This window comes from Phacochoerus africanus, chromosome 14 (genome assembly GCF_016906955.1).
Source record: "Phacochoerus africanus isolate WHEZ1 chromosome 14, ROS_Pafr_v1, whole genome shotgun sequence".
NCBI lineage: Eukaryota > Metazoa > Chordata > Mammalia > Artiodactyla > Suidae > Phacochoerus > Phacochoerus africanus.
Window position 1 is genome coordinate 11,916,419 of NC_062557.1, and position 21,478 is coordinate 11,937,896.

General features: G+C 42.4%; 1 protein-coding gene across 1 annotated transcript in view; it reads right to left on the reverse strand.

Moving 5' to 3' along the window:
* Window positions 1-21,070, reverse strand: part of GNA13 (G protein subunit alpha 13) — a 41,012-nt gene extending 19,942 nt beyond the window's left edge. The window contains exons 1-2 of the mRNA XM_047759320.1: window positions 20,611-21,070; window positions 17,604-17,830 (exon numbers count right to left, since the gene is read on the reverse strand). Coding sequence (XP_047615276.1) covers window positions 17,604-17,830; window positions 20,611-20,893 — 510 coding nt within the window. The 5' untranslated portion in view covers window positions 20,894-21,070. The remainder of the gene's footprint in view (window positions 1-17,603; window positions 17,831-20,610) is intronic.
* Between the last annotated feature and the right edge of the window lie 408 nt (window positions 21,071-21,478).

Genomic DNA, 21,478 nt, shown 5'->3' on the forward strand with positions numbered 1-21,478 from the left:
ACTAACAACCATGAGGGTGTGGGTTTGATCCCTGGCCTTGCTCAGTGGGTTAAGGATCTCGCTTTGCCATGAGCTGGGGTGTAGGTAATTGGCAGCTGTAACTCTGATTCGACCCCTAGCCTGGGAACTTCCATATGCAGCAGGTGCAGCCCCAAAAGAACAAAAACAAAAAACAAAACAAACTTAAAACAAAAAAGAATCTGAGTATCCATGGGGAGGTGAGTTCGATCCCTGGCCTTGCTCAATGGGTTAAGGATGTGGCATTGCCCTGAGCTCTGGTGTAGGTCGAAGATGTGGCTTGGATCTGACGTTGCTGTTGGCTGTGGCATAGGCCAGCAGCTGTATCTCTGATTTGACCCCTAGCCTCTGGGAACTTCCACATGCCATGTGTGTGACCCTAAAAAGCAAAAAAAAAAAAAGAACTGCTACTTACACTTTAGCAATAGGACTCTAAAGGACTTAAAACCACAATTAAACTTACAAAATGAATTTGCTTCAGCAACAGACACCTAAACTTTGCATGATAGGTAAATGAAACAATTCAAAGTGCTTAATAAGGAGCTACTTACCTTTTTATCTGGAATGAAAAGAGCTAATAAAATTAAATCAAATGCAAACTCTAAGCAATGCACTGGATTTTAGTTTGCTACTAAAATGAACTACCATTGCTTAATCTTGTAAAATGTCTGGAATTTAGCTGCAGGCTGATTAGGTATGTCTATAAATGGCAGAGAATTTACTATGAAAAAATAAGTCAATTAGCAAAAAATAAGTGAAGTAAACTATATGTGTGGAGGCCCTTTTAGTTATGAGATTAGCATTACCTAAAATAGTTCTAAAGAGTAAACATCATAGTACAAAAAATATTAAAATTCAAAGAAAATCCACATTACCAAGATAATTAAACAGTGATAAATTTTCTTTTGAAATTTAAGTATACATGTGATTCTGAAAATGATGGCATAACTCGGTTAATATCCAGTTTCCTTTATATAGAGAACAAACCACTACTAGCCAAGTACTATAAACAGCAAGACGCTTCCTGAAATACTAGTAAATTACAAAATAGAAGTCTGTATTCTAAAATAGCTAAGTCCAACCATTTAAAGTGGTTCACACACTTGCCACGCATATTAAGTCCTTCCATTTGCAAATGTGGAATGTTTCAAAGAGGAAAAAGAATCAGGAGATAAGAGAAAATTACAATTCTGTTTATTCCTTTGAGCACAACTGTGAGTTATGCTGCCATATGGGATTGCCTCTATTTTCACAGTAAGGTTTTTGTGTACCTATAATATGCCTTTAATTTTCTTCAGTTTTATAATCCCCAAACTAAGCCAGGTAGAAATGTTTTCTGAATATTCATTAGGCAGGCTTCATTAAGCATACGTTTGAAGAAACTTACTCAAAAGGAAACTTACTAACTTGCATTTAAAAGTGACCTAGAAGGATTTTTTTTTTTTAAATCACTAACTCATATTTGTAATACACTGGTAATTTCATCCCTACAAATATTCTGGTGAAGCCACGTATAAATAAGAAGCCTTTAAAAATTCTATGAATAGACTCTATAGCCTGTCTTTCCATCTTTACCTACATATAAGGTTTACAGCAAAAATCAAATGCCAAATATAAATAAGGTACCAAATGGAAATATTTGGGATTAAAGCTGGTTAATGAATCATACTCTTCATTTCAATCTAAAGACGTGGCTGAAATGATAAGAGGTTCGCTAGCTTCACACACAGGGTAGGCACAAAATTCTCCTCCTGGGTCTCAGGGCTTCTGCCATGGAACAGCTTCACTTCTGCTTTCATTTAAGTGCCCTTCCAACACCCACTTTGCCTGGTCTTCACAGTGGACCTAATTTTATTGTTTCTTATCTTTGAGATGACCTACTTTTTTAAAAAAATGACATTATTCATTTTTCTCTGGAAAAAACTTTTTTTTTTTTTGGTCTTTTTTGTCCTTTTTAGGGCCACACTCGAAGCATATGGAGGTTCCCAGGCTAGTGGTCCAATTGGAGATGTAGCCACCGGCCACAGCCACAGCCACAGCCATGCCAGATCCAAGCCGGGTCTGTGACCTACACAACAGCTCACAGCAACGCCAGATCCTTAACCCACTGAGCAAGGCCAGGGATCAAACCCACAACCTGGCGGTTCCTAGTCAGATTCATTTCTGCTGCGCCATGACGAGAACTCCTGGAAAAAACATCTTAAGGTATTCATATGACCACAGCAGATACTTAATATAAGGGTAATATTGTCATTTTTATCATTAAGGTATACTTAAAAGTACTACCACTCATGACTATTTTTTGGTTCACAAAGAGAAACACAGTATTTACTTATATTCTAAGAAATATATAAGCTATTTTCCTTTGCTCCGTACACAGGTCAAAATTAAGAAGACTCCAACTGAATGCACTTTAGACAATTTCTCGCTAGCATTTTCTATGTGCATCACTCAAAACTCCCCAAAGAGGAGTTCCCGTCGTGGCACAGTGGTTAAGGAATCTGACTAGGAACCATGAGGTGGCGGGTTCGGTCCCTGCCATTGCTCAGTGGGTTGACGGTCCGGCGTTGCCGTGAGCTGTGGTGTAGGTTGCAGACGCGGCTCAGATCCCGCGTTGCTGTGGCTCTGGCATAGGCCGGTGGCTACAGCTCCGATTCGACCCCTAGCCTGGGAACCTCCATATGCCACGGGAGTGGCCCAAGAAACAGCAAAAAGACCAAAAACAAACAAACAAAAAAACTCCCCAAAGAGCCAAAATTGGTCAGTTATATTATAAACCACCCAAACTTTTGAAAATATTTTTTCAAATTAAATACCCTTCCAGACTAAGATAGTTTATAATAGCCTGAACAGAATTTCAAAAAAGACACTTCTAATTTCAACAGTTTTCAGATTTTCCTCGCATATAAGCTATAAAAACAAACTAGTACACAGCATTAGAAATAACAGATTTTTTGAAAGAAGTTAGTGCTTTATTTTGTAAACTGCGCTTTTCTTGCCACTGCTCACAAATTAATAAGTTCCTTTTTATATCAAGTTTTCTAATTAGACTTATCACCAAAATGATTTAAGGCTAATGACCTTAGTTTTCAAAGAGTATTCCCATAGTGTCACCCAATTCCAATTTACATATAACACAAAATATAAATGCAGTTTCATAGTTTACTACAGATGTCACAAAAAAGGACTTTATTTCATTTTCTTTTTTTTCTTTCTCTTTTTTTTTTTGTCTTTTTAGTGGTGCACCTGAGGCCTGTGGAGATTCTCAGGCTAGGGGTCAAATCAGAGCTGTAGCTGCTGGCCTACACCACAGCTCACAGCAACGTTGGATCCTTAACCCACTGAGCGAGGCCAGAGACTGAATCTGTATTCCATGGATAGTCAGGTTCGTTAACCACTGAGCCATGACGAGAACTCCAGAAGGACTTTATTTTATTTTCACTCTGGAGAGATGGCAAAAAATTAGACTAGCCGTATGTCTAATAAGGATTTACAGATGCTTGTTCTATTTTCTTAAGAAAGTGTCAATTATTTTCAAAACCTTGTAAGAACTACTGTCCCTTCTTTAAAATATAGGCTTCGGCATGACAATCAGCATTTCTTTATAAAATCTTATTCCCTGAGGACTTCCCGCTACGGCACTGTGGGTTAAGAATCCAACTGCAGCAGCTCACTGCAGAGGCATGAGTTCAATCCCTGGCACCACGCACTCACTGGATTAAAGGGGACCCAGTGGTGCCACAGCCGAAGCACAGGTTGCAGCTGCAGCTTGGATTCAGTCTCTGCCCCAAGAACTTCCATATACCGCGAGTGTGACCATCAAGAGGGAAAAAAAAAATCTTATTCCCTGAAAAACTAAATATAAATTTTAAATGTGAGGAAGGAGTTTAACAGTGTAACAGCATTATATGCTAACTCTGACATGGCATACAATGCTGGTCACTAGAGCAGCAACATGGTCTGATTCCTACATTGTTTATTCCATGTTACCACTTACCACCACCACTATTCATAAGTAGATACACATATACAGGAAAGCATTTTCTATAGAAGTCAAAAGTTCACATCCATTTCTAGAAGAATGCCTCACCAGTCCTCTGAGAAAATCACCTCCTCCAGGAAATGCTAATGGTACAACATTAAATGAACAGGATATAAAACTGTACAGAAAGTACCGAAAAGTTTAACTTACCAGCCAATACTGTATTCAAAGATGTGGAGGAAATACATCAAAATGTCAACAAAGATGACTTGGGGTGGAGGTACAGTGACTAACTAGATGATATTCTACAATGGACATATACATCTTTTAAATTTTAAATTAAAAGAAAAAGCTCATTTAGATTTTGGAGCCTATTACAAGTAATTCCCTAAAAAACAAAAACAAAAACTTCCGTTTTTCAGTTTTCACATAATAACAACACTAAATGCGTAGAGTTGTGAACTCTGAAAAATTCCTCAAAGTTAAAATACTTCTTTGAAAAGGGTCGATCATACAATCCCAACAGGATATAAAGAAATCTCTCAAATTCAAAAAGAAATGACCTTGATAGTTAAAAAGAAAAAAAAAAAAAAAGAATATGCAGTCTTCCAACCTAAGACTTAATAGTTTCATGTCCCCTGCTATCTGATGGAGAGCCCTATAAAAGCACTTCCTAACACCCAGAAGTCCTTGTGAATGCTACCAGATGGCACGTGCAGCTCTATGCTCATGCACAGCAATTGCACCTTAAAAATCCCATCTTAAAATCCATTAATTAACAAAGTAATTCTCTACCTAAGATCACAAAGCAGGTGAGAGGAAAACTCAGATCACTTCACTCCCAGCTGCATGTGTGATTCGTGCCAACCTCTCCCCAGCAGAGAAACTCCCAGAGCCCACATGAGCATGAACTGCCTCCCTCCCATCTCCCAGTCAGTCAGGTCAGACAGCAAAGACATGCAGCCTGCGAATGTTTGAAATACTGACAAACGTGAGTAACAGGTCAACACGGATCCTGGCATACCAGTTCCTGAGTCTCTACTGGGGTAACTGTTATCAGGGACACAGGGATGCAGAGCAGTAAGGGAGAGGAGTATTCACGTGTGAGCCTCACACTCAAACTAGCTACAACCTTAACCTTTATGGACCTATATTTTAGGTACAAAATGAAGTGAACTGGACCACCTGCCCTCCTAGAGCTTTTCTAAGTTAGTAAACACTGATTGTGCAGTACTCTTATCAGAGAAGCTACAAATGCAGTATTCTACACCATTTATCTATCGTGTGCGACCACTGTTGGATGACTTATCTGCTCATTAGACTGAGAGCCTCCACGAAGGTAGGCCAGACAGTTTTTTTTTTTTTTTTTTTTCCTTTTTAGGGCTGCACCTGTTGCATATGGAGGTTCCCAGGCTAGAGGTCGAATCAGAGCTACAGCTGCCAGCCTACACAACAGCCACCGCTCACAGCAACGCCGGATCCTTAACCCACTGAGCTAAGCCAGGGATCGAACCCACATCCTCATGGTTCATAATCAGGTTCGTTAACCACTGAGCCATGAAGGGAACTCCTTTTTTTTTTTTAATGGCCACACCTGCAGCATATGGAAGTTCTCCAGCCAGGGACTGAATCTAAGCAGCTGTGACCTATGCAGCAGCTGCACCGACACCAAATCCTTTAACCTACTGCACCACGCTAAAAACCACACCAGTGCCTCCCCAGTGACCCAAGCCATGCAGGTGGATTCTTAACCCACTGCACCATGACAGGAACTCCCAGACAGACGGCTCTTGAGTCCCCAGGACAGGCTCATCCCAGAACAGTGTGGGCAGGTATTCAATACATGCCTGCTAAAGGAACAAAGGAATGAAGAGTATCATCCTGTATCACTGCTAAGTTATTGCCCTCACTGAATAAGAAATGGTATTAAGTACACATTATTTGTGTTTGCCTGGCCTAACAGATTAACAATACCATTAACTGACAGTAACTCTTCTTCTGAGAGTGAGATTCAAAGAAACTGGTTAAGATAAATACAGAGTACTCTTCAACTTTCAAAAGGCTTGGAAAAAACCCAACCTAGTAAGTCAGGTGGGTGGAGAGTATTGCAAAAGGAAATGAGGACAGTCAGCCTGATTCCAAACGAAGCTTCTCCACTTCCTCAGCTCCTCTCCCCCATATCACCTGCCACAGTCAGCATCAACTTTCTGCTGCCAAAATCAAAGGACACGTCTATCTTCACCTTACTGGACCTCTCAGTGGCACGCAGCACCCCTGACCACTTTTTTTCTTCTTTAAAGCACTTTCCTCGCTTCTATGGCATTACATGTTCTGGAACTTCTACCCTTCTGGTCATCTCCGTTAGCATCTCCTCTGAATAGTTTCAAATGGTCTGCAGGTTCCTCAAGACTCCTCTCTGAAACCCTCATTTCTTTTTCACCACCACACCCTAGGTAACTGCACGCATTCTAAAGACCTTACGTATCATCTGAATACAAACTCCTAAGTTTCTACCTCTAGCCAAAGCTCTGTTCAGGATCCCAGACACACGTATTCAACTGTCTACTTGATTCCTGCTGTATGTCTCCTGGAGATCTCAAAAACCTCATAAACCCAAACTAAAGTCTTACTCTCCCCCCTCAAATTTCCTTCTCAGTCTTTTCATTTCAGCAACAAGTACCACTGCCCGCACCTGGTTATTACAGCAAAAATCTGAGTCACTCTTAACACGTCTCTCCCTCCTCACATGCAATCCACCAGCAGCCCAGTGCTGTTCCGACAGCATGCCGTGAATCCAGTCCTCTCTGCATCCCCACGCCCACCACCCAGCGATGGCAGCGCAGTCTCCTAACTCTAGGATGGCTCAGCCCCACAACAGGACAAAGGCTCTCCATTAATGTTGAGTGACCTCTCTCCTCCCGCCCTCCAATCTCCACACTCCAGCGAGCTTTTCCTCACCTCAGGTCCTGCACACACACTGCTCCTTCTGCCTGGCTTTCCTTCTCTTCCCCTGGCTGACTCCTGTCCATGAGGTCTCACCTTAAATGTCACATCTTCAGCCACCCTCTCGTGCTCTCATTGCTTCCTTCTCTTTTCCTTCAGAGTACTTAGCACATGTGGGATTATTCACTTACTGGTCTACTACAGCTTCCTGCAGCCAGCATCTCGTTGGGCATAAAGATTACTTTCCCTCGGGGGGCCAGCAAGAACCCAGCCTGCGAAAAAGTGCCCGACTCATTCATGGCGATGTTCAGTAACATGCTACTGAGTGGCTGCTCAAAGCTGCCAGTTAACGTTTTCATTCATGTTTAACTCCTGTTAGAGTAACACACCTCTGGAAATGTGCCTTCTTGCCCTTTTACATGTGATCTTCATTTTTCACATTTGTGGAGAAAAGAATTCAGATTATCACAATGAACAGGTCTTGTAAAGTAATGCCCTAAACCTTCATGCTTTCATATTATATCAGATGGTTACATATAAACATATCAAGTAGAGGCACACACACCCTCCTGTGAAAGAGTGAAGTACTACAGAATTAATTTTTTTTTAAACAGGAATCTTCTTTTTCAAAAGAAAGATATCTTACATGAAGGCCAAATGTGCAAAATACAAAAAGGTAGGGACCCCGATTCCTGACCAGATTGTATCGCCAACCTTAAATTTGGTTGTAACATTTGATTATAACAATTTTAAAAGTCAAGAAAAAAAATTAAGCAAGTATAAATCTCCTTACCCTAGCCTAAAGCTGAAATGTATATAATCTATACAGCAACAATGTAATGTCCCCATCATTTTTGAGGCTGTAGATAAACAAAGACAATTTTACTGCAAATGTGGCCAGTTAGTACCAATTAAAAACAGCAAATCACTTGTATTACAATACTTTAACTCAACAGGCTAAATCACATTACTCTTTTAAAAATATTTCAGCAAGGACATATGGTACTTGCAGCTTTGTGAATATAAAGCATTCAACTATTCAGGTTTAAAAAAATCGATAAAAATGAATTTAGAGACCATCTTTCATTTGAATAGTAATTTATCTGTCTGAAGTACACATGTGTACATCTTCTCATCTGTCAGGCCTCGAGAAGTGAGATGGCCAGGAAATGACCTGTGAGCACCTCTGCAGCAACCTGGAGAAGCCAGTGTAGCTGCTCACTGCTAGAGGCCTCCATGAGTTTTTCTTTTACTTAATATCAATAAGCGGAAACAATCACATTTCACGTTACGAAATTTAAGTGCAAATCACATGATATAAGATAGCTTCTCTCGGGAGTTCCCATCGTGACTCAATGGTTAATGAATCCATGAGGTTTCGGGTTCGATCCCTGGCCTTGCTCAGTGGGTTAAGGTTCCAGTGTTGCTATGAGCTGTGGTGTAGGTCGCAGATGAGGCTCGGATCCCTAGCCTGGGAACCTCCATATGACCTGGGAGTGGCCCTAGAAAAGGCAAAAAGACAAAAAAAGAAAAAAAAAAGATAGCTTCTCTCTACAATTACTATTGAGGCAGTTTGTCCTTTTAAAAGAAAAATAATTTTAAATAGATTACCCAGGGATTGGAAAATTGTAACTAGGATATTGAAAAGGAAAGTGAAACTACAGTATTCATTATTCCAGCACTTTCTGTTTAACCTTTCTAGAAGAGTAAAAGAGAAATGTCCTATTAACAGGCCAAATGTAGCTGCAGTGGCTCAAAGAACCCAAAGACTTCGATTTTTCTTGGTGAGAGGGGAAGAGATGGTGGGGGGGGGGGGCGTGATACTACCAGAGTTTTGGTCGCTGGCTAGCATTGCCTTTAAATGGCGAAATTAATAAAATGGTCCTTTTGTTTAGAGGAGCAAATTTGAAATTTGTTTATTTTGCTCCTTTATTCTAGTAGATTGATTGTTTTCAGTTGGCTTTTTTACAAAATAGTAGTTCTAAATATCTCACAAAAAGTAACATGGAATCTAAAAAACCAAAAATCATTTCACAGTTTATGAATATAAGGAATTTTTCCAGGATGGAAAAGAAGCCCAAATGCCCTCTTTAACCTGAGTACTCACAAGACCGCCACCAAGCCGCAGGCACAAGAAAAGGTAAAAAAAGGGAAAGAATAACAGGCATGTGTAGAAGTGGAGGGGGCGCCAGAGAGGCAGACGGACAGGTGGAGGGAGAGGGGGAAAAAAGCCAGCACATTCAGTGGGAGCGGCAGGACACCTGCACCCATGCCAAGGTTATCTCACCAGCTCTCCAGCAGGAAGAGAACGATTTGGCTGATTTGGACTACACATCTAAAGGGTTTCAGGAGCACAGTCTCTAAACAGTTAAATAATAATTCCAGCTATCAATCTCATATTGAAAATGGGAAAGAACAATACTGGTTAGTTTCACCATACATCTATAAAACGGTTTACTATTTTCAAAGCACTGTGATTTTCATTACATTTGAGTCCTGAAAATTCTCAATGTGCTAAAAATCATTTATTTATTTTGCTTTTTAGGGTTCACACCTGCAGCATATGGAAGTTCCCAGGCTAGGGGTCCAATCAGAGCTATAGCTGCCAGCCTATACCACAGCCACAGCAATGCCAGATCCGAGCCATGTCTGCAACCTATGGCACAATTCATGCCACACTGAGCGAGGCCAGGGGTTGAACCAGCATCCTCATGGATACTACTCAGACTTGTTACCGAGGAGCCACAATGGAAACTTCCCTAAAAATCATTTAAAAACGTAATTGAGGACTAGCCATAAAGACATAGACACATCATTTAAAAAATATTTTTTGTTTAAAGTGAATATGTCAGCAAAGGGCTTTCAGAACTTACCTCACATCACAGAAAGACAGATTAAGTCTAATTTTTAAAGAGTTTATGTATTTGTCAAATAAATGGAAAATATACAGCCAATACAGTGCAAGATAAAGGTAAAACCAGCTAATCTGGGTCAGTACGGTAATTCACGTACAAGAAAAACAGTCAATCTAAAATAAGTAGAGGTGTTCCCGTTGTGGCACAGTGGTTAGCAAATCCGACTAGGAACCATGAGGTTGCGGGTTCAATCCCTGGCCTTGCTCAGTGGGTTAAGGATCCAGCGTAGCCGTGAGCTGTGGTGCAGGTCAAAGACGTGGCTCGGATCCCGTGTTGCTGTGGCTCTGGCGTAGGCCGGTGGCTACAGCTCCGATTAGACTCCTAGCCGGGGAACTCCATATGCCGCCGGAACGGCCCTAGAAAAGGGCAAAAGACAAAAATAAAATAAATAAAAAATTAATAAAAAATAAAATAAGTAGAGAGAGCTGACTTTCAGATGGACATTGTGGTGGAATACTTGGCGTTAATGTTTCTAACGTTAAAAGTTGAGACGATATCATCCCCATCATCGCAAGATGTTAAAAGGGTGCTATGAAGAACCACATCATGAATTTTCAATCTGAAAATCAAGCAAAGTGACATCAGAAAGGAAGCAAGAACCAATGCAGCAATGAAAACCTCAAACCTCTCTTTGATGGACTACCTTCATCAGAGATACCAAATGGCCTAAAAAGAATGCAAGTCATATTCTGCATTATTTACAATCTGGAATCTTTATACTGGAAATCAAGTTCAGAGAGCTAATCCAACCAAAGCTCACAATGCTTTACGTTTCAGAAAACTACTTATGGTTTGTGCATATGGCATATCAGAAAAATTAATGGATAATGACAGAACAGTTCATATGTGTCAGGCACTGTGACAAAGGCTTTGCATGAATTACCTCATGCAATCCCTACAACAATGAATAGCAATAGTTGAACTATCCCCATTTTACAGACAGAGAGAGGCTGGGGGACTTGCTCAAGCTCACACAGTAAATGACAGAACCAGGACAAGAGTTCTGACTGGCCATCTAGTTTGACTTTATTCCACAGTACAGCAGAAAACCCCATCACATTTTAAGGTCACCAGGTGAAAACCATTTGTAAAAATGTTTTACAGTAAGTAAAATACATCAATTAATCTGAACATGGTTATTTTCTAATTTGTTTGGAAGATACACAGTAAAGATTCATGTAGCAAAACCAAACACACAAAACAAGTCCTATGACTTAGACCAAAAACCAAAGTAAATCAGTGAAGACTAACTCTACTGAAGATTCTGCATCTACTGTAGAGTAGTAGTGGATGACAAAGTTCACCCACTGCACTGATTTAAAAATCCTTTTTGTTATGCTGAAATAAGAGAGACTGGATTTGAAAAGATAAGCAACTACTGTCTCCGAAAGAGACTGGTAAATTTAGCCAAGGCCACTAAAGTCCAGTTTTCAAAACAAAACTATTTCCTTGATCCATATCAGTCCATTTTAATAATGTGGATGTTAACAAAAGCTCTTGGGGGTAAAAAAAAGTTCACGACATATACTAAAGTGAATTATTATCATATAGCTAGAAAAAACTACGTACTTTCAAACAAGGATATTAAAAAAACCGTTAATTCTCAGAAATAGGTCCTTTCTAAACGGAACAAAAATCTGCAACAAACTACAATCTGAAAAGCTCATAAGCAGAATGAAATTTGTGACCACTAACTACATGAGAAACACTGCAAAGGAATTCATAAAAAAAAACCCCAAAAACAAACAAAAAAACAATAAAAGTGCTCTGATATGCCTTTCTCCAAACCAAAAGCAAGTCTGGGCAACTGTACACCAGATATGTGCCAATTTCCAAATGTCCTTTACCTAGAAAAATATATATGGCTGCTCTTGAGATAACTGGTTGACATAAAACGCCCACTTTTCAGGGTACATTAAAAACCGTATTTGCTGATGAAACATCAGCTAAGGGTCACTAGTAGTTAGTTTTCAAGGAGGTGAACACTCAAACAGCTTTCACCACGATGCACGGTGGTTCGGATAAACCGTACGCACCACCTCAAAACAGGAGAGCCACCGCATCTAAGATGATCATTACCACCACAGCCATAATCTAAGTGAATAAAAGTAAGAAAAGAACGACACAAGGATGTTATGAAGAGTCCAGAACATAAAAAGAGCTGTGTGCATTCAGAGCGACGCTATGTATTCTTCTGAAAACCTTACATATTTAACAGAATGTGCTAGAACTTACGAGGGGAGTGTTTCCTCTTTGAGTGTATGAGTATTGGTCAGAAGAGGCTGGGAACGAACGGAAAGAATGCTCCAGGGACAGAACTCTTTAAGTGCTTGCAAAATGGTTTAGCAGCCAGCCCTGCAAACCAGGAGTCAGCAGATGGAGGTTCTGGGGTCTGTCCCAGCATCAATTACTACCTCCGTAATCTGAAGGAAATGCTCTGCCTCTGAATTTTTTAATCTGTGAAATAAGCCCATATTGTCTTTTTTTTTCCCTTAAGGATTAAATGATAATGTATGGGATAGAAATAATTAATGTACTTTGAAAAGTACAAAGCAATTTTTATAAATCACAAGGTATTAAAAAGTGATAGAATTAATTTTCAGCACTTGAATTAATTTACTGGAGGAAAATTAGCACATGTTTGGGGCTAACATGACAAGACACAGCAAATTGGTTGGGCTGCTACCTGTGAAAGATGAACGCATACAGGATACTTTGGCCATCACACTTTTTAAAAAAGCAAGTTCACAATGGAGTTCCCGTCATGGCTCAGTGGTTAAGGAATCCGACTAGGAACCATGAGGTTGCGGGTTCGATCCCTGGTCTTGCTCAGTGGGTTAAGGATCCGGCGTTGCCGTGAGCTGTGGTATAGGTCGCAGACGTGGCTCGGATCCCAAGTTGCTGGGGCTCTGGCGCAGGCTGGTGGCTATGGCTCCGATTAGACCCCTTGCCTGGGAACCTCCACGTGTGGCGGGAGCGGCCCTAGAAAAGGCAGAAAGACAAAAAAAAAAAAAAAAAAAGCAAGTTCACAAAACTTTCTCCCGGGTTAGGTCCATGCTCTGGTAAAGAATAGCAATAAAAGGTAATATAAAAAGCAGCACAGTATTTTATAATTCCTCTTCAGCACCTAGAGCTCAGACATATCACAGCTAGTCAAGCTTCTACCAAAAATAAAAGGATGTAACATGCACATGTCAACTTGATACAACACATCAGGAGATATACTTATGTGTGCGTGATATGTGTTACACGCACAGACACACAATCTCAAAAAGTTGTATTAAAACTGTAACACATGCCAAAATAGCCTCTTTGTTTTTAATGTCAACATTAGCTGAGTTCCCAAAGCTGAGATAAAATATCATCATTTTGACAGCTGATCAAAGTTCACCGAAAACAAATTCTATAGAGACCTAAACTTTCAAATCTTTAAAAGTTATAATGTAATATATAATCCTTGTTATATAGGCTGAAAGGTTTTGCCCTAAGCCTAGAATGAGTAGGTTTTTAGCAACTTAAAGTCCTTTTTTTATTTTACTCATAAAGAAAATGGATCAAATTCCTCTACAACAGAAACATGAAAATAGTTTACAACTGATAATAACTCACCCTTTAAAGCAAATCCTAAGGAACAAACAAATGCCCCTAACTCTAAAGTATTTCAAATCCATGCTGCAGTGCAAATAAACATTTTAGCTCAAAGTTCCGGTTTTACTTAGCACTCAGCTCCTTTTCACAGCCAATGCATGAGTCTAAGTAGTTACTCTGTCAACCAGACTAAAGGGCAGCTCTATTTAATGAAAAAATTAGCTCATCTGCTTGAAGAAGTGTAACTATCACTGAGAACAAAATGTACTACTTGAGTTAAAAAAAATTAAGTCCAACTGCAGGTACCAGGATGACAAAGACAACAGTTCTGACTAGAGGAACTGCAAAGAAGACTGGTCATTACAGGAAGCTGCATTAATGCTGACAACGTCAAAGTGTTACGGAACACAGGAGGGCTCACACGGGTGTCACACACTCCCTCGTCCTGTACAACCTGCTCTATACATTTTGCCTATATTCCTGAATAAGTAACTGTATATTACACATTCCAAAGAAACCGAATTGGCGGTGATGCCCAACCACTTTGTTAGTTTTGCTATCTCTCTCTAGGTGGATTGCTCTCCAGCCAACCTCTGACTCCCAGCTCTCCAGTCACTTAAGTTAGCAAATTCCCTGGTTATGGTCATGAAAGCTTCTCTAAGGAGAGGGTGCCCCTCAGCACCGTGGCAGGCTATCAGGAACGTACAGCTAAAGCAGAGCATTACAGATATTTAATTGCGACTTACATGAGACCACTTTTTGGGATATATTATCCTCAGTGTGTTAGTTTGTAAGAAGAAGAAAGGCAGCACGTGCTATAACAAGAACATGAAGCTTCAGATTTTTCTTTTTCCACACAGTACGCTATTTAGCTCACCCACAATGAAACTAACCAGAAAAGGAAATGTTTGCCTTTGGCAACTGGGGAATGAGAACATTCATGTTTGCATCTAAAGTTATTACCAACAAACGGATGGCCTGCTAAAAACCTAAGCTGTGCTACCCTACCCTTGTCCCCAAAGCGGATTAAAGAGCAGTCATTCATCTTAAGCAAAAAAGGCCGTAGAGAAACTTAAAAGCTCTTTTCACATTTCAATTTGCATTACTGCGTTTAATAATCAAGTGTTAATTGAAACCAAAAAGCTAAATTTGTTTTATCTGCTAACTCCTCCCATTTCCCCTGATGTTTCCTTTTTCTACTCAAGATTCAAGAATATATTACATTGTCAAATGTAACAAAAAAGAAAAATTGATTCTGGAATACAAGAACTTCCCATCTCCTAGAAAATTAACAATTAGCATACAGATGGCCCTATGCTAGTGAGAGAGAAAAAGACAAAAAAAAGGCAAACCAAAGGAAGACCCACACACAAAGACCTGGAACACTAGGTGAAGCACTAGATGAGGGTCAGCCGCATGCAGGCTACGGAGACGCATCCCCGCAGGAAGCACCGGGGAGAGCTTCACAGGAGAGAGCTCAGGACCCAGAGCACTGTGGGCACGGAGCAGACCCACCCAATCCACCTGAGGCTGGATGTCTGCTACAAATCCAGACCCTGGGTCCCCTCCCAGATTCCTGAGGCTAGGCAAGTGCACCTTGTTCTGTTTAAGCTGAGTATTCCAGCTGCACCCGATGCAAGGGGTCCACGGACCACATGCAGTCACATTAAAATCTGAGGAGCATTATCCTAAGTGAAGGGGAAGACCTCACAGGCAGATACGGGAATGACAAATCCGAGCAGAGGGACTTTGTGAAGACAGTTACGGAGGCAGAAGATTAGGGCATGGGGGATTCGAAAGGCTCCAGGAGGGTATGTGAAGTAGTCTAATGAAACTGGAATTGTAGGTAAGTCCTGACTCACATAAAGAGGCTGAACTCTGTTTTGGAAGCAATGGAGAATAAGCAATGCTTTCTGAGCAAACCCACATATGTTCAAACAAGATTACCTGAGAGTCCAAGCAAGTGGTACTAGGATAATAATGGAAAGGTGGGAAGGAGCGAATGACACCAGAGACTTTCCAGGGGCAGAAGAGACAGGACTTGGGGACTTGGGTGTGTAGACAAGAGAAGGAAAGGAGGAAGACTTTGAGGAAAAACTTCCATGAGCAAAACCGCCTTCCCAGTGTTGAAGAGACTGCCAAGGCCAAGCAGAACATCCAGAAGGCCATTAACCAAACATAATAACTGAGCACCTACCACCCGTGCCAGGTACCACCACCAATGCAGAGGGTACACACAGGAAAAGTCCTCTGTCCTCCGGAAGCTTAAAACTGGATTTCTCCCTGTTCCTTTCTTGTGTCTCTACTTTTTATCAGGAAAAATGTATTTCTGGAACTTGTCTCTCCTTGTCCTTGAAGCCTTCTTTGCTCTAAAAGCATCAGCTGCCTCAAGTTAAGGACCTGCAGGCCCTTGCCCTGAATGGTTTTACTGATTCATACTCAATGGCGAATAAATCCTTGGGAATGCGTTCTCAGCAGGGATGACAATGAGATGGTAAGACGTGAACGTTCAAACTCAAGAAGTGTCAAGTGAAGCCCAACTTCAACTCAATGGACTTAATGGAACTTTCCCACAGAGCTCTTTACAGTACAGTTGTTTGTTTATTCACTGAATCAACACGTAACGTGTGCTACTGCAGATGGATGTTTCTTTCCTGACCTGGAATGATGAATAACATCCTGAGAAAACTGACAGTGCAAAGTGCGGTTTCCTAAGAAAATGAATTCTGAAGAAAAAATAAGCAGCCCAGCATTTAAAAACAGGACGGAGGGTAAAAAGGGAGATGAGAAGGGGTGTGTGGAGGACAAAAATTAACTCCAAGCCAGAGAAGTAGATGGAGGTCACTTCTCAAGTTAAATTCATAATTTTCAACATATAATGCTGCCGGCAACTCAATTTTAACAATTATGTGAGGCAGTCTCTGCCCTTCTTTAACTGATCAATTACTCAACAAGATATGCCAAAGAGAACTATACAAGGCAGTACATAATCAAGCGCTGGGGGTTTGATACACATGAAATCCATAATTCAGAGAACGTAAAGACACAAGTCTTAGTCGCAGCAAAAGCTCTCATGAGCACTTTTCTCAAACTTTTAATAGCCAAGACTGCTTCTGAGCACACACTGTAATAGCAAAGACTGCTGGCTGTATGTCATTCCGTAGCCACACCCATAAATGTGAATCGCTTTAATGCCAGTGACATCAAACAACTTTCTAAGCAGTTTTACTTTTAACTGTCACTTTATTTTGATCATATTACAGTAAAACACTTCAAATCTGAACGCCTTCCAAACTGCATGCGGTCTAGATTGCTATCATTCCTGGGATCTTTCCGGTCTTTGGCAAATAAAACCCTGAATACAATTGAAGCATTCACAATTAAATTACAAAACACTTGATTTAAAAAAAAAAAATCTATTTCAATTATTATTTTTGTATCTTTAACCTAGATCAGATCTTTTATGTTCCACTCTGTCTTTAATGCTGTGTAATAGGTACAAAGTTTTACAGGGAGTCTTACTGAGACAAAGTAGAAATAATAAATGCAAAATAAATTCTAGGTGCTTCCCATGTGAAACAGGTACCAAAAAAAAATAATAATAATAATAACAGATTTTGTTTTTTAAGAAGGTGCATTTTGTAAAATGTGCTTAGAAGTCTTTTAAAAAACTCATGACATTCAAATATACAAAAACAATGACTGTTAAACATTATTACAGATTTTAATCCCTTTAAATATTAACTTAATGTGTATGATAAAATAAATACCTCCAAGGATGAACAAGCACATATGAACAATTAGATTCAGTTACTGAACTCTGAATCTAAGAGCAAAAGATCAAATTTTTGTAAAGATCAATACTGTTGCTACAATTGGGAAGAAATTACTTTTAAAAGTAGAACAAAACTAGATGAAAGCACCTAAGAAAATCATCATGACCTTAACTTTCAAAAAGGAAAAATAACCAACTAGTTATAACAGCTTCACCAAAACTATGGGATTTGCCTTATTTTCACCTTGCTTAGTTTAAAAAGCCCATCTATATAGCAATCCCAAATTTCTAAGGCTAAAATCCTGGATAGATACATGACATCGTGGAAGTCAGTGAAAAAGGTGTGTTAGAATCACGACATTTAAAAAAACAAATCTCTTACCAACTGAAATTCTCGACGCCGGTCATAGGCATTCTGTATGCCACTGTCTGCCCATAAAGCTCTTATAGCAGGAAGATACTGCAAAAAAACTTGAGTTTCCACGATTCCCTGGGCGGTCAAGGGGGTACGAGTGTCAAAGGCCATCATCTTGTCGCCATGGAGCTGGTTTGAGTTATCTCCCCAAGGAATGTGAAGCTTCTCTCGAGCATCCACCAGCACCCTCATACCTTCATTTGGAGGAAAAAAAAAAAAAAAAAGGTATGAGGAAAGTCATTAGATATTCTCAAGAGATTTGATTCCAGTATTATTTCCTTAAACTTCTTGAGAACTCCAGGACCAGTGCCTCCAAAAATGAAGACTAACAGTCAAAAGTAGAGTAATTTCTCAGTGTAAAAAAACTGTTATTCACAGTCATAAAATCAGAGCTTTGAAAAGCACATGCAATTACCACAAGTACTTCCTGAAGGATTTTAACATGTTCTCATTTATAAAGTAAGTTCTGCGTAGAATGTTGTCACCAGAGAACCAAAACTAGTGAAGGAAAAAGAAACGATAAAGTTGTACGTACAGCCTGCACGTCCAGGCTCTGAAGAAGGATCTGCAAGGTTTTCTGAGTCCCTCAAAGAGATATTTATTTATGAAATGTCAACAACAAACAATGTCGCCCTGTGGCCTATTTGGTCCCTGAGCACCAGCTGAGCCCAACACTGAGTCTTCCAGGAAACATTCAAAACTCAAAAACTCCCAATACCAAGCTTTAAATCAGTGTGAGGCACAGGATGGCCTTAGTTAGACTTCCCTAAAAGGAGGAAGACCAATTGCAAAAACAGTATAAAAACAGAGATTTCAAACTCATGGTGATTAATTCAAACCCATTATTTCTATCATTAAGCTGTTACTTTTAGTCCCTCTCAATAATCACATGGCTCTTAGGTCACTTGTTTGGATAACTGAAAAACTGTTTGGCTGTCAATTTTCTGACCATGCCAACTCAAAAAAGTAGATGGCTAGTGACTTCATCTCATAATCAAGGCTCAAAGTAGGTCACACTTAGGAGTCAGAGCACAGTGAGAACCAGGTGTTAAAAGAGGGCCAGGTACAGTTCCTGTCGTGGCTCATCAGAAACGAACCTGACTAGTATCCATGAGGACGCAGGTTGGATCCCTGTCCCTGCTCAGTGGGTTAAGGATCCAGTGTTACCGTGAGCTGTGGTGTAGGTTGCAGACGTGGCTCGGATCTGGCATAGCTGTAGCTGTGGCTGGGGCAGAGGCCAACTGCTATAGCTCAGATTGGACCCCTAGCCTAGGAACTTCCATATGCCATGGGTGCAGCCCTAAAATGACAAAACAAACAAACAAACAAACAAAACCAAAACACGAAAAACAAAACAGGGCCAGATGTTTATTTAGCTGGCTTATAATCAGTTAACATGTTAACTATTCACTGACAGAACTCCTTAAGTTTGGGCATCAGTATACAAAGGTACCTTCAATTAGAGCCTGGTTAGGCAGAGTCCTCGGCTTTGAAAGACACCTCAATTAATGTTGCACTACTAAACGTTAAGAAGGGATAAATACAACCGGTTTTTTTTAATAACTTAACTGCAGAGGTACTAGAGCTGGCTGTGGCCTATGAGTTCCTGGTCCAGTGCTCTCCCCCGTTATTAGCTCCACAAAGCTTCCCCTTGCCCCCCCCCCCCCCCAAGGAGTTTTCCTCTACTCAATCCTGGGAGAAAAAAAAGTGACACCAGAGAGTAACTTAAGCACTTCCTGAACAACAAAAAAATCCCACTGAAAAAAATGCTGCTTGGAAAAGCTTGAAATCTATAGCCGAACTCCTAGATAATTGCTACCCAGATGCAACAGAGAGAATCCTGACACACCTGAAGTACCAGACTCCGTACCACAACTTTGGCAAATGCCTTTTATAAAGCAGAAAATATGATACAAAGAAAATGAAGTGCTAACTAACATTCAAACGACAAAAATAAAATCCCTCTTCTCTTAGCTCTTTGAAAGACCAGAAATAAAGTTCTTGTGCGTTTTTCACTTATTAACAAGGCTTAACTCTAACTTAAAAAATACTGACAAACAGAAGCAGAGGCGACACTGATTCACTGACTCAACCTGTACAGGCTCTGCATCACTTCTAGGCCAAAGATTCTTTATTATCAACACACAGTTTAATTTAAGTAGTAGAAGCAAGTGGTGGTACCCCTTCCCTCCGGCCCCCAGTTACTAAGCAAAAGGAGAGTGGAACGTGTTGCATAGTGATTACAGGCAAACATCCTGCCCCACCGTGACACCCGGGCGAAAAACCACCGCTGCGAACTTTTTTAGACTAACTAAATGGGGCTACTCTTTCCTGATGCCAGTACAATAAACAGGACACCCTCAAGTTTCATATCCTTGCCCCAAAGGGCCCAAGAGCTGTCACCGTTCGCCCTTGACCAGAGTCTCGGGCAAAAGTTTCCTCATTGCGATGGTTCCAGAACACTGGAAGGGCCAAGGAAGCAGGGAAGTGGCAGCAGCCCCGATCCCATGTGACTCGGGCACCCACCCACCCGGGAAGGCGAGGCTGGGCAGGCAGCGCTGGGGCATGGGGTCAGGGTGTAGGATCTGGGGTTGGCTGTCGGGTCTGCTGCCTCGTCCGGAGGAGGGAAGACAGGAGAGGGTACCCCGCACTCCCGGCACCCGGCTCTCTTCACTTCCCTTCCCGCAGGGGGCGAGGCCAGCGGCGGAGTGGGGGGTGGGGGGCCAGCCGGGATCCCTGCCCCGCAGCAAGAGGGAAAAAGGGCACCCCCAGGCATCCCCTCCGCTGGGGGCGAGGGCACCCCGGGCAGGCAGGGTCGGTGCCCGGGGCGCGCCCCCTTCCCGCGCGCCCGCCCGCCGGGCCCGTTTCTACTCTGGGGACTGAGCGAACGAGGGCGGTGCCCGGTCCCGCGCCGGCCCGCGGCCGCCCCCGGCCCCCGGCCCCCGGCCCTCCGGCTCCGACTCCGGCCCGGCACCTTTGATCACGTTGCTGTAGATGGTGGGACGGAACTCCTCGCGCGCGCGCTGGTCGAAGTCCTGTCCGTGGATGATCCGCATCTGCTTCAGGAAGGTGGACTTGCCGCTCTCGCCCGCACCCAGCAGCAGGATCTTCACGAGCCGCTTCACGTAGGTCTTCTCCCGCGACAGGCATTTGTCGATCTCTTTGGACTTGCGCTGCTGCTCGGCCTCGCCGCTCGTCAGCACGCAGCCGGGGAAGCACACGGACAGCACGGACCGCGACGGCAGGAAGTCCGCCATCTTGCCGCCGCCGCCGCCGCCGCCTCGGCGGGCCCCTCCGGCTCCCTCCACCTCCTCCTCGGGCGGCGGGCGGCTCCGGCACCGCGGCTCGAGGGCGGGGAGCGCAGTGGCGACCCGAGCGCGCCGGGGGAGGGAGGGAACCAGCGAACTGACTCGCAGGGCGGGCCAGGCGAGCCGGGGAGGGAGGGAGGGAGGGAGGGAGGGAGGGAAGGAGGGCGGGCCTGGGAGGGGCGGTGGCCCGGGGGACGTGCGCGTGCCCGCTGCCTCCGGGGGCGCGCTCGCACGCCGCGGCGGCTCCTCCGACCCGTGCGCTGGGCCGGAGAATCACGTTCTACTGTGAATTCGCGGCCGCCGTCAGGCGCGCGCGGGGAGGGGTTGAAGGGGTGGGGCCTTGTGGTCATGTGATCTCGGGCTGGGCGCCTTGCAGAGCCAGACTTTCTGTTTCCCTTTAATTAGCTGCACCCACTTACGCGCCCAAGGGCTACTTCCGGGAGCCCTGGAGGCTGGGGCTCGGAGAGCAGAACTCAGATGCAGCACTTTGGGTTCCCCAACCGCTCCCGCCGCGGTTACGTGCGGGTCGCCGGC